We start from the raw sequence: 12,347 nt of genomic DNA, 5'->3' as shown, positions 1-12,347 counted from the left end.
TTCTGAAGGCTGGGACTTTTTGAGAAGGAAACATCTAGCGGTCTAGCAAAAATTAAAGATCAATACACCTAAAGAGTTCAGGTTGTTAACTGCCGCTGGCATAATTATGTAAAGAGCAGCCATACTCTGGGCTTATGTTGCAACTGAAATCACCTTCTCGTGTGATAGAATTACTTTGAAAAACTGGAGAAACTGTCAGCTGCTGAAGAAGTGCAAGGTGAAGGCCCTAAAAAGGAGCGTACCAAGCTCATTACCCCTCAGGTGGCCAAACTGGAGCACGCCTATAAGCCAGGTAAGTCCTTATCCCTCGGTCCGTATTAGAAGACATTTGACATGCTGCTGATACGATAAAATATAAACAGCCGTGTAGATGGCTGGATATAGGGCTGTTCGAAACTCATTCATCAAGGACTGTTGTCCTTTCGTGCAGAGGGCAGCCTTTTCTGCAGCATGGCGTGAGTGGTTCAGCAGATGCACTTGTAGATCCTTTAAGACTTGAGATTGCGTAACTTTTTCAGATGTGTTATAATTTCTGGTATCCCTATATAATAAAAGGGAAATACTTCAGAGTGTCATTGTTATTAACAACCCCAAAATGGGAAAAGATCGATTTTAATAAGAAATCACGTTAGATATGTAGGTTTTTGTATCGAATTGTCAGGCTGTGAGGAAAGACCAGAGAACATAAAGGTCTTTGGAAGCAGCCCACCTGCACCGCTGACTTCCTTTTTGGAAATGTTTTGTCTTTGCAGTGCAGTTTGAGGGCTCTCTGGGAAAGCTCACTGTCTCTAGTGTGAATAATCCCCGAAAGATGATCGATGCTGTTGTGACATCTCGGAGTGAGGATGACGTAAGTGTCAGCAGAATTGTGCGGGTCGTCCCTACTGTTCTGGAGGTCATTGTGGAATGGACTCATGCATAATGGAGTCGGTTGTTGTCTAACCAGGAGCGTCCTACCTGGCATGTCCTGGCTTTCTGGTTTCCTGCACAGGGGCTGAGATCTAACACCTTCACCTCTAAGGCAGCCAGGCAGGACGGGGGCGGCAGGAGTCTTTAACCTGGGTAACTGGCTGCAAACAGCATCAGCTATCTAGTGCAGTTCTTAAGATTACCATTTTCTATGTGCTCTTAAGATTTTCCTGGGATTATCTTCATCTTTACTGTATCCTACCATTACCTTTTGCCCGTCTGTAAATTCAGTTTAATCATTTGTGTGGGTTAGTTCATTCAGTTCTGTGACCTTTGTCCAGTTAGTGTTGTTTTAGATTATTAACTTTGGAAGAGTTAGGATTCTCTTACGGTATTGTCACAAATGGAACTATATGTACACACTTAGGAGGTTGTTTTTAACAGAGGTAAACAGTTCACACTGTCTTGTCTTTTTTTAGGAGACAAAAGAAAAACAGGTTCGGGACAAGAGACGAAAAACCCTGGTCATAATTGAGAAAGTAAGTTTTAAAATCTGTTGCTGTCGTTCGTTTCAAATACGGAACTCCTAAATGTATGTGTTCGCGAGAAGTGAAAAGTAGGGAGTGGTGTCCTGTGATTGCAGTTAATGAATATATTCTTCTTACACACCTGCTGTGTACCCGAGCGCACTAGAAAAGAGTGTGCTGCACCTCACAGAAAGAACACTGCTACAATCAGAAGTACCGGGATTTGTTCACACTTGTTCAGTTAACCGCTGAGTGTTTTAGTTAGGTCACCTTCTAAGAAAATGGGAATAAAAATTATGTGGTTCCACCTGTGAATCAATGTAGTTAAGTCAGTCCACATGTATTTACTGGGTACGCCCTGGGTGCTGGGCACTGGGCTGGATGCTAAGAACAGAGTAAGTAGAACCGTGTAGGCAATTAAGTCGTTAAGCGTAAACACCCTGTTGCAACACCATGGCATAACCGGCCTGCGATTCACATCTTCTCCATTTCTAGCTGAGCCTGTGACTTGAGGCAAGCTGCTTAACCTTTCTGTGCTGTGCTCGTTTTCTTCATCTATAAAAATGGAGCTGGTAATAGTCTCTCTCTCACTGGGCTGTGGAGAATATTTGGTGAATGCGTACATGCAAAGTGCCTAGCACAGTGCCTGGTATCCATTAGTAAAGTGATTGCTGTGTTTATTAATATGGGGCATCACTTGGAGCAGTGATAAACATCATTTATGTTAGTTAGAATGCCGTTCTTGCTGCTGTAACATTGGCAAAGTGTGCAGTCATTCACTATGGATACCTCCTGGGTTAGAGGTCACGGAGGGACAGCAGAGGGGCGCCTGGGTGGCTCAGTCGGTTAAGCGGCCGACTTTGGCTCAGGTCGTGATTTCATGGTCCGTGAGTTCGAGCCCCGCGTTCGAGCCCCAGTCCGTGAAACGAGCCTGTTTCAGATTCTGTGTCTCCCTCTCTCTGACCCTCCCCCGTTCATGCTCTGTCTCTCTCTCTCTGTCTCAAAAATAAATAAACGTTAAAAAAAAAAAAAAAATTAAAAAAAAAACTGAAGGAGGGACAGCAGACAGGAATTCTTTAAGTTACTGCACTATGTTTTTCTGGATTTAAAAGAGCGCTTTTTTCCTCTCAGTCTTACTACAATTAGTTTTCAGTCTTCTGTCTTTACGTGGGGGTCCTAAACTGTGAAACTGTTTATCTAATACTCTGATCCTGACCCAGCATGCTGTGGCCTGCTTTGTGTTTCACTCAGACCTATAGTTTACTCCTTGATGTGGAGGATTATGAAAGGCGGTATCTCCTAAGTCTAGAAGAAGAGCGACCTGCCCTGGCGGATGAAAGAAAGCACAAAATTTGTTGCATGTATGACAACTTAAGGGGGAAATTGCCTGGACAAGAGAGGTAAGAATTGTACACTTGGAGGGACACATGAGGCCAGCTGGAGTCCTCACTCGGCTGACCTGAGCTTTCCACATTTCTGTATTTTGGCTGACCTTCCTTACCATCTCAGGAAGCTCAGAGTGTATCCTTCCAGCCTGACTCAAATGCCATGTCATATAAAGCATTTCATAATCCTTCCCAGCCAGGAAAAAGAAAATCTCTTTATTCTGGATTCATATATTCAACACCCATCTATTCACTGTCTGCTGGGCACTGGAGACGTAGTGGGGAACATGGTTTGGTTTCTATGAGCCTACGAATTGTACTTGCTTTATGCTTTATTTTAGCATGTTCATGCTTGTAATCTTTGTGTATTATTTTTTCTACTGAGATGAAAAGTATAGACATTTATATTTATACTTCCTTGGGATTTCCATAGAATATGCACATGCTATGGAAGGCAGTCAGTCTTCCAGTGGGGACTAAGCTCCTTAATATATCTATCTATTTTTCTGTGTCTGTCTCTTCTGCCCAGTATCTTGCTAACAGTAACTGTTTTATAAACCCTAAGTGTGTGTTTGATGAATGCAAGAGGACTCTGTCCTGATAACTCCATTTCCCTTTGCTCATTGAAGAGAATTGATGATTCTTCTAAGCCAGGACATACACAAACCAGAACATAAGAATAAGTACCTTCTTTTCAACACACCTTTTCTGGAGTGTGTTGACAAGCAACTGGTTGAATAAATGTGGGTTTGTCCATAGTTGGGAACATTAGGCAGTCATCAAATCGATGTAACTGAAGTATATTTATTGACATGGAAAAATGTCACAAGAATTTGTTGAGTGAAAAAAGTAACAAAGTCATATGAATTCTATGGAGTCCTTTTTTTAATGAAAAAATATACAGCAAAAAGGTTCTTAAAAAATGATAACAGTACTAATAAAATTAACTCTGAAATGAATGCTTTGATATCCTTTTTGCTTACGTAGGTTTTCAGATTTTGCTGTATTATGTTGTTTGTAAAGTTACATAAACGTAAAGGAAATTAATGCCTGTAGTTCGACCACATCTTTTTAACATACATTTGTGTAGTGATGATTTTCTATGCTTGTGAAACTTGAAAAATTACTTCTTATTATTTGGTTGAGAGTTGGAGAAGTAATTCTGTTTTGTAGCACAGTTCACTGTAGGGTAAAAATGAGTACAGTATATTTGTTCAGTAACATGTAAGCGGAGAAGAAGGGTGTCTCGCACTGTTCTTGCTGACCTAAGTTAGCATTTCCTTCCCCTGCAGGCCAAGTGATGACCACTTTGTACAGATCATGTGTATCCGAAAAGGGAAGAGAATGGTTGCCCGTATTCTTCCTTTCCTCTCCACAGAGCAAGCAGCTGACATTCTCATGACAACAGCCAGGAATCTCCCTTTCCTTATCAAGAAGGATGCCCAAGATGAGGTGATGATCCCCCATGTGGGACTTCTTTCCTTTGGGTCTTCACAGTTGATAAGAGCTCTAGAATCCAAATTGCTTCTCCTCTCCTCTCCCCTTTTCTGTAGTTTTGTCTAACCTTTGGCAGTAGGATTTGATTATTTAAAGCAAAACTTTACTCCAGGCCTATATTCTTGATCCCATTTTTTTCCTCCAACAGAGCAATTTCCTAAACTGAGGAAAGCAAAAAATCCCATTTTATTTGATGCAGTTGCAAAACTGTGTTGCGTGTCAGAATTTCTTAGGAAGCAGATAATTTAGCTCTACTCCAAACATGCTGAACCAGAATTTACAGAAGAAAGATCAGGGCTTTTGTATCTATAACGAGAGTCCCCAGGTAAATCTGATGCTCATGAAAATTTGCACTTACGGTCTTGGTTACTTTGCTGGATATAAAGCATCACTCATTGGCTGTTATCAAGACTGAACGTTCGCCTGTAGTCTTAGTTGAATGGTATCCCACAGGAATCAAGCCAGTGCTTATAACTAATAATTGTCACGATCTAAACTAGGCTGGAATTTGCAGCACTTGGGTGGCTCAGTCGGTTAAGCATCCGACTTCAGCTCAGGTCATGATCTCGCGGTTCATGGGTTCAAGCCCTGTGTTAGGCTCTGTACTGATGGCTCAGAGCCTGGACCCTGCTTCAGATTGTCTCCTTCTCTCTCTGCCCCTCCCCCCGCTCGCACTGTCTCTCTCCGTCAAAAAATGAACGACATTACAAATTTAAACTAGGCTGGAATTTGAAACATGATTTTGAAGTTTAGAAGCTAACTGTTGGTAAGAAAGAATTGCTTTCTTGTTCTTGTCGTAACACTCGAAAGATTAACAATATTTAGAATAGTCTTAAGTTCAGAGCAAGAAATTGATAAAGGCAGCATAAAGGGAAATCATTACCAAGTGTGAGGTTCAGAATGTTAGAATTTATGAGAGTGAGCCTGTTACAATAGACTGTGAGTTGATTAAGAACAATCTGGTGTTGGTCCACAGAAAACATGATGCCAGGATACCCTGTAAGTGGTATGGCATGAAAGAGTTGAACATTACTTCTCCTGAAGTAATAATAATAACTCCTTCTGAGTTGAAAAATTCCTTGTGAAGTTGTAGCACCTGCAGAGGAAAGTAATGCCAAGTGGAGCCTTCATCATCAAGAACAGTGAAGTGGGATGAGACAGACACATTTTTTAAGGATTTCAAGAAGGAAAAACGGAGTGAAGTTTAAGGAGTTGAGGTTTATCTTTGAAAAAGCAAGACTAAAGCAACAGCTCCCTTGACAGCTTATAGATTGTTCTAGGCCGTGAGGCGGGCACTCAGTCTTAGAGGAACTCATCAGTGGAGACAAGTTTGGGAGAGCTTTATTCATTCAGTAAATATTGAACGCCTGTGTGAACCAGGCACTATTTTAGGTCCCAGAAATACAGCACCTAGAGCTAGGTGCTGGGAGCTAGGAATTCAAAGATGCTTGCTTGAGTGGAGGTACCTGCTGAGCAGGAAGACTTGGTTAACTGCAGAGGTAGAGTTTTTACCTATGTGCACTAGAGTCCTAGGCCACTTTTCCAAATACCATTTCTTGAAGTAATAACTAGCAGGTCCGCAGCACAAAATATACAAGGTAATCCTGGAATATCTCATGCCAGAAAGTAAGGAAGCTAAAAGATTACTGGGGTCCCATGTAAAATTGCACAAACCACACCGAAGGGGCTCCTGTTGGCCAAAAATGGGATAATTTGCATCAGAAAGAGAAAGTACGGCAATGGATTGAAATACATTAAAGATTTTTCATTCAATGAGTTCATAATAATACCAAAAAATATATTAATCACCTTCAGAGATTGCTAGGCCATCCAGAACTCATTATTCTGAGAATGGGTAAACTTTGAAAGAGAATCAAACCTTTATCTTGCCTTTCCATCACAACCAAGTATCACGGTAACCAGAAAGTTAATAACAGAAGGTTCTTCATAGAAGAATCTCAGCTAATAAATGCAAAAGAAATGATGAAATTAGAAGATCACCGCTTTACAACCCCTAACAACATAGTCAGTCAGTCTGGACAGCAGTGCCTACTGGTGCAAAAGGCATTAGATAACAGGTGGATGGGAAACTTTACAGTGGTTGGGGCAGGAGCAGACATCTGATCACTAAGGGGGGGGGGGGGCACCCACACACTGTGCTTCTTAACATGATGCAGGAGAAGGCACACACGTTTTCTTGCCCTCGTCTTCCCACCCCCCTCCAGGGAACTTAAACCTGATTTAATCAAACCTCTGATTCTAACCATTGGTTTTTATCGGAAAGACAGAGGCTAGTAGAAGCTGTTAAGTGACCTCACAGAGGTACAAGTAGCCAAATCCAAACTATGGGACAGATAACTCAGTGTCTTCAACAACTAAATAACAAGACGAGATGGGCAGTGGGCAAAGGACCTATTCACAGATTTATTTTTCTTTTCTTTTCCTTTTCTTTTCCTTTTCTTTCCCTTTCCTTTCCCTTTCCTTTCCCTTTCCTTTCCCTTTCCTTTCCCTTTCCTTTCCCTTTCCTTTCCCTTTCCTTCTTTTGAGAACACAAGCAATGGAGCGGGCACAGAGCCCGATTGAGGGCTCAAACTCAAGAGCCCATGAGATCATGACCTGAGCCAAAATCAATAGTCAGACCCTCCTGAGCCATCAAGGTGCCCCCCGTTCACAGATTTTAAAAGCCTTACCAGCCAGATGCAATGTGTGGGTCTTGTTGGAATCATGATTAGAATAAGTCAACTGCTAAAAGACATTTTTGAGACAAGTGAAGAAATTTGAATTTGGAGGAGATTTAATTTTGTTAGGTGCCGTAATACAGCAAGAGGTCTTGTTAGAGATCCAAAGTAGAGTATTTACGGATGAAATGATTTAGGAGAAACATAGACTGGCAGGATGCTGATGATTTATTGTTGAAACTGGGTGATGGGTACACAGACATCATCATACACTTGTTCACTTTTATGTATGATTAAAGCTGCTTTCATTGTTAAAGCTGTGTTTATTTAGACTAGTAGATCACAAATTGTCTACTATTTTTTTTTAATGTTTTTATTTTTGAGACAGAGTGTGAGTGGGGGAGGGGCAGAGCGAGAGGGAGACACAGAATCTGACGCAGGCTCCAGGCTCTGAGCTGTCAGCACAGAGACCAACGCGGGGCTCGAACTCACGGACAGTGAAATCGTGACGTGAGCTGAAGTCAGATGCTCAACCAACTGAGCCACCCAGGCGCCCCACAGATAGTCTACTCTTGAAGTCCACCCTTGAATGCCGTCTGAAGTAACAACAGCCATCATTTTTTATACCGTGGACACTGAGTGCTGGGAGCACCCTTGATTTCCTTACCTGTGTTAGAACCTAGTTTTATTGGTAGCACTGTATTTTCACCTTCCAGTCTGGGCCTTGGGGCGGAACGGAGGGAACGACTCAACGGCCTTGGATTCTGGTTCTCTCTGTTAGCTATGTCACTCTGAACACCGAGCCCCCCCCCCCCCCCCCCCGCCTTTTTTTTTTGTCACACCGAGGCCCTTTTCATTTAGCTTGTCTAATCTGTGAAAATTGGATTATCATTTCTCCATTTCCTCACTGAGCTTTTATAAAGATCAAACAAGATCCAGTGAAGTCTGAAAGTACTTCTGGGTAGTTCTGAGGACTCGGGATCTCCCTGTCTCCCAGTGCTTCTCAGGGTATAATGAAAGTGCCTGTATACTTGTGACTCCCCACTGAGCCTTAGCTCCCTGAAGGTCTGTCCTGTTTACCATTTCATTTTAACCCACGCAGCCAGACACACCGTAGGCATTTCAGTCAGTATTTGTGGAGTGAATTAAAACACTGATGTCTTCTCATGAATCTTGCTCTTTGAGAAGTGATTTTACACCCTTGGTTCACACAAGTCATGTTTCCTGCACAAATTGAGTTTTAAAAAGCTCTCAGTAGACACCTCCGAATCCATTGTTAAGACCCAGCAGTACCTGCTAGACTCGTCAACCCTTTTTTGTTACAACTTGCCTGAGGCCGTTTGAGTGCACAGCTGAGCACCCCCATCCGGTCCGCGCCCACTGACACCCCAGTGGCCAGGATGTAATGCTTTTCTCTGTTTTCTGTAGGTGCTGCCATGCTTACTGAGTCCCTTCTCCCTCCTGCTCTATCACCTTCCATCAGTGACTGTCACCAGCCTTCTGCAACAGCTAATGAACCTACCTCAGAGCGCGGCCGCGCCAGCGCCCTCTAACCCTCACCTCGCTGCTGTGCTCCAGAACAAGGTGCTCTTGCCCTCCTGTGTCCCTGAACTTTGCCAGCCTTCTAGATTTGAGTTGTAGATACAAATAGTGGCTGCTGTAGCTGTGGCAACTTGTAAAAGAAAGGCTTCTTTCAGAAGTTACATTGAGCTCCTAGTGACAGAGACTAGGAAGGACGAAGGTTTCAGCAAAATAGGGTTTTCTGTATCTCACGTGGAACAGCTCTCGTGTGGTGTCCACGTTGCCCTCAGGGACACAGGCTCCTTTGGTTTGCCTTCTCTGCAGCCTTAGTAGTGGCTGCCGTGCCGGTGACCCTCAGACTCCGTGCCGGTTGTTGAATTCAAGGCTCCACTTTGCATCAGGAAGAGAGGTGCGTGCAGAGGGGCCAAACGGTGGATATCTGCCGTCTGTCTGCCTTGTCTGGACCTGTTCCAGGAGTTCTAACCAGCAGCTTAACCTCAGTGGCCAGGTTCAACTCACCTGCCACACGTCACTGCAGAGAAGGCTGGAAAACATCTCTCAGTTCACAGTGGTGTGACCTCAGATAAAATCAGAGTTCTCACATGAGGATGAGAACGTACTGGGTCAGTAATCCACACTCTCGGTCGTGAGACTAAATAGTAGAAGACATCCCATTTCATATTTCATTTACATCAGTTTGACGATCCAGAGACGTGCAAAGGAAGCATAACAGAAGAGAAGACGCGAGCTCTCAGCAGGTTTCCATTCCTTGCCTGCCATTTTCTAGGCTTGTGAACCGAACAGATGATTTTGCTTTGCCGAGCCCATTTCCTGACCTGGAAGTGGAAGTGACGAGGTCGATTCCAGGGCTGTCCTGTTACTCAGATGAGTGCACCGCTGTGACCTTCAGTGTCATGCCTTTCCACAGTGGGCACGTGTGCTGGCAGAGAGAGAAAGTAGTGTCAAGGCCTCTATCTCCCTCGCACCTGAAAACCCGCCAAAGAGTGACTGAGGGTGGTACATCCGGGGCCGAGAGGTGACAGTGCTTCGGGGGCCAGAAGATGGGGATTCTGGAGGGATAGCTTATGGGCCTTCCACGTTATTCAGTCTATGAGTTGTAACGTTGATAAAGGCGATAGAAAACCATGAAGTCAGACAAGAGGTTATATGTGTAGCCCAGTGTCGTTTTCCTGACGGTGACACAAAGGTTGTCCTCTGTGAGGTGAACTCAGAAAGGTGGGATTCCCTTCAGATCCAGTATAGCTATGACTTCTACATTTAACCTTGTACCACTCGTCCCCGTTTGTATTTCCTTCTGTGCCTCTTCAGACCACACGTCCACCGGGTAAAACAAATTAATGAAACAAATCTTTAACCTCAAAGCACGTTGTTAGATTAGAAACATGGATGTATCGTGTATCCTTTTTCTGTTTTTAACGTCTCGTCTAAGCCTTTATATGTCCAGTAGGTGTATCCTTTGTTAAGGAAAGTTTTTACAGATTTAAGGAAATCCCTTCATATCCTGATCATTTCAGTTACCTTTCTTTGTACATTTTCCCACCGGTCGTAACATCTTTTTTTCTGAGTTCAAAATCTCGTAATCTGTGTAGTGTTTTTCTTTACGTTTGCTGTGAACTTTAATTTTCTGTATCCAAGTTTGTCTTTGGTTTTCTTCTTTAATCCGTTTCCGTTGTAGCGAACAGGAGAAAATCTAACTGCACATTTTCCGTGGCAGGGAAACTAGCTTCTCCTGTCACGGTGGGGTGGGCGAGCAGAGAGGGACTTCCCCTCTCGTGGAGCATGCCTGTTGCTGCTCGGCCGGAAGTAGAGTCGGGAGGACTCGGCCTCCCAGTTCACGGTTGTCTGACGTTTGCCCTGTTTCGCAGCACTGCGGTGGGGTCCTTTTGATCTGGTGCCGATCCCCATCTAGTACTGGGATCTCTTCGGTGGTGGTGGAGGACGGATGCGGTGCTGATTTTGAGTCCCTCTGTCTCCTCTTGTAGTTTGGCCTGTCACTGCTCCTCGTCATCCTGAGCCGTGGGGAAGACCTACAGAGTTCAGAGCCTGCTACAGAACCCACACAGAACAACCAGTGGTCAGTCGGGGTTGGGTTTCTCCTTTCAGTCTTTTCAGAATAATCTTTTATTCTTTTTCTTATACTGTCCTTATCGGTTCTCACCGGGTTACCTTTCAGGACAGAGGTGATGTTCATGGCGACCCGAGAACTTCTGCGGATTCCCCAAGCAGCCCTGGCCAAGCCAATCTCAATACCGACAAACCTGGTATCCCTCTTTTCTCGCTATGTTGACCGACAGAAACTGAACTTGCTGGAAACAAAGCTGCAGTAAGTTTGAAACAGGAGAGTTCCGCATCTTTCTAAAGTTGGCACTTTAGAAGTCCCGAGGAGGAGGTCAGGGGCCTAGGACTGAATGTAGTGGAAGACAGTAGAGACTCGTATCAAATCTCTAAGCATCTGCCAGAGACCAGGCCCCGTACCGGGAGCAGCAGCACCCTCAGAGATCACTAAATAAGGGTAGAGAGAGGTTGTGGGTGTTCTGTTACGAGAATTCTAACAAAGGTGTGACTTTGATGCAAAAGATTGCCTTCTGTTTTAACTCATTTACACAAGTTTCCTTTTTCTCTTTCTTTATACCCATAGGCTAGTTCAGGGGATACGATAAAAGATCTCCAAATGTGTCCTGTACCTCCTTTTGGCTGCCACCTGCACTGCCGCCATCACAATGGAGTGTTTTTAAATGAGGGAGGGAAGGTAGCTTATTCCCCAAAGCGTCTTGTGGGACTGATTCCTGTTGGCAGGGGTCGTCTCTGAATGCCAGGTATTTCCCCACTGCTCTGTGAAATTTGGCTGGGTGACCCTTCTGGTTTCTTCTTACCTTCTGTGTTACAATTCTGCATGTCCTGCTGTCCCTCAAGTCTTCTCAATTGTGCATTTTCTTTGCCCTAGAGACACAAATATAATCTCTCCCTTTGTCCCACCACCACCGCTCCAGGTCACAGTAGACTGTAGCCTGCCAGAGGGTTCCTTCCCTCATCCTATCAAAGTCTTCTTTCGTTGCCCCATATTAATACGACTATAGGAGAACCAATTAAGTAGAAACCAATATATACATATATGCGCGCACGCCCCCTCTGCACGCGTTCGTGTGGTCTCCAGAGGATCCGTAAAGAAAGAGTTTTAGATTGAGAAATACGTAGTTGACACGTCCCTCCTCTAAAAACAAACCAGCTGATGTATTTTTAATCTGTTTCTAGTCCATCCTGTAATTAATTTGGTGGGTTCTACTTGTTTTAATATAAACGCAGGGTATGCAGCACGTTAATAAAATCAGAACTCTTAATTGGCTGACACCCAGCTCTAGGCTGAGAAGTCCTGTCTCTCGTCCCCGCTGTACTTCCTCGGTGTCTGTCCACCTCAGTGAAAACGTACACGGTTAAGCCCTTTTCCGGCTACAACGGCAGCGCCCCGGGGCCTGTCCCCTCTATGACCTGCAGGGTTGCCCCCGATGAACCGGACGAGAGCCTGCTTCCGCAGCGTAGCGTTTGCACACTCGCTCTGTCTTCCTGAGACAATTTCAGTAAGCCATGCTTTTACTTCCCTCGTCCCCATTCTGATTTGGTGTCGTGGGTAGCAACCTCCAGCGGTAGCCACGGAAGCAGAGTTCGGCTTGCTTTGCTCTGCGGGCTCCTCCACGCCACGGACACACCTGCTGTCCTTCCCCCTTCACCTCCAGGCCCCCGCTCCCAGGCAGCCAGGGGCCTGGCTCTGCGTCCCGGCAGGGACAGCCCCCCCGCGGTCCTTTGCACCTGTC

General features: G+C 44.6%; 1 protein-coding gene across 2 annotated transcripts in view; it reads left to right on the top strand.

Moving 5' to 3' along the window:
* PATL1 (PAT1 homolog 1, processing body mRNA decay factor) overlaps nucleotides 1–11,890 on the top strand; it is a 31,230-nt gene extending 19,340 nt beyond the window's left edge. For both annotated transcript variants that reach the window (XM_007092039.2, XM_042957618.1), the window contains exons 11-19: nucleotides 169–292; nucleotides 753–850; nucleotides 1,389–1,448; nucleotides 2,688–2,836; nucleotides 4,114–4,273; nucleotides 8,425–8,580; nucleotides 10,521–10,612; nucleotides 10,712–10,861; nucleotides 11,177–11,890. In XM_007092039.2, coding sequence (XP_007092101.1) covers nucleotides 169–292; nucleotides 753–850; nucleotides 1,389–1,448; nucleotides 2,688–2,836; nucleotides 4,114–4,273; nucleotides 8,425–8,580; nucleotides 10,521–10,612; nucleotides 10,712–10,861; nucleotides 11,177–11,198 — 1,011 coding nt within the window. In that variant the 3' untranslated portion in view covers nucleotides 11,199–11,890. The remainder of the gene's footprint in view (nucleotides 1–168; nucleotides 293–752; nucleotides 851–1,388; nucleotides 1,449–2,687; nucleotides 2,837–4,113; nucleotides 4,274–8,424; nucleotides 8,581–10,520; nucleotides 10,613–10,711; nucleotides 10,862–11,176) is intronic.
* Nucleotides 11,891–12,347: the final 457 nt, after the last annotated feature.

This window comes from Panthera tigris, chromosome D1 (assembly GCF_018350195.1).
Source record: "Panthera tigris isolate Pti1 chromosome D1, P.tigris_Pti1_mat1.1, whole genome shotgun sequence".
NCBI classification, from domain to species: domain Eukaryota; kingdom Metazoa; phylum Chordata; class Mammalia; order Carnivora; family Felidae; genus Panthera; species Panthera tigris.
Note: the sequence above shows the minus strand (reverse complement) of the source record. Positions and strands in the feature narration are given on the sequence as shown.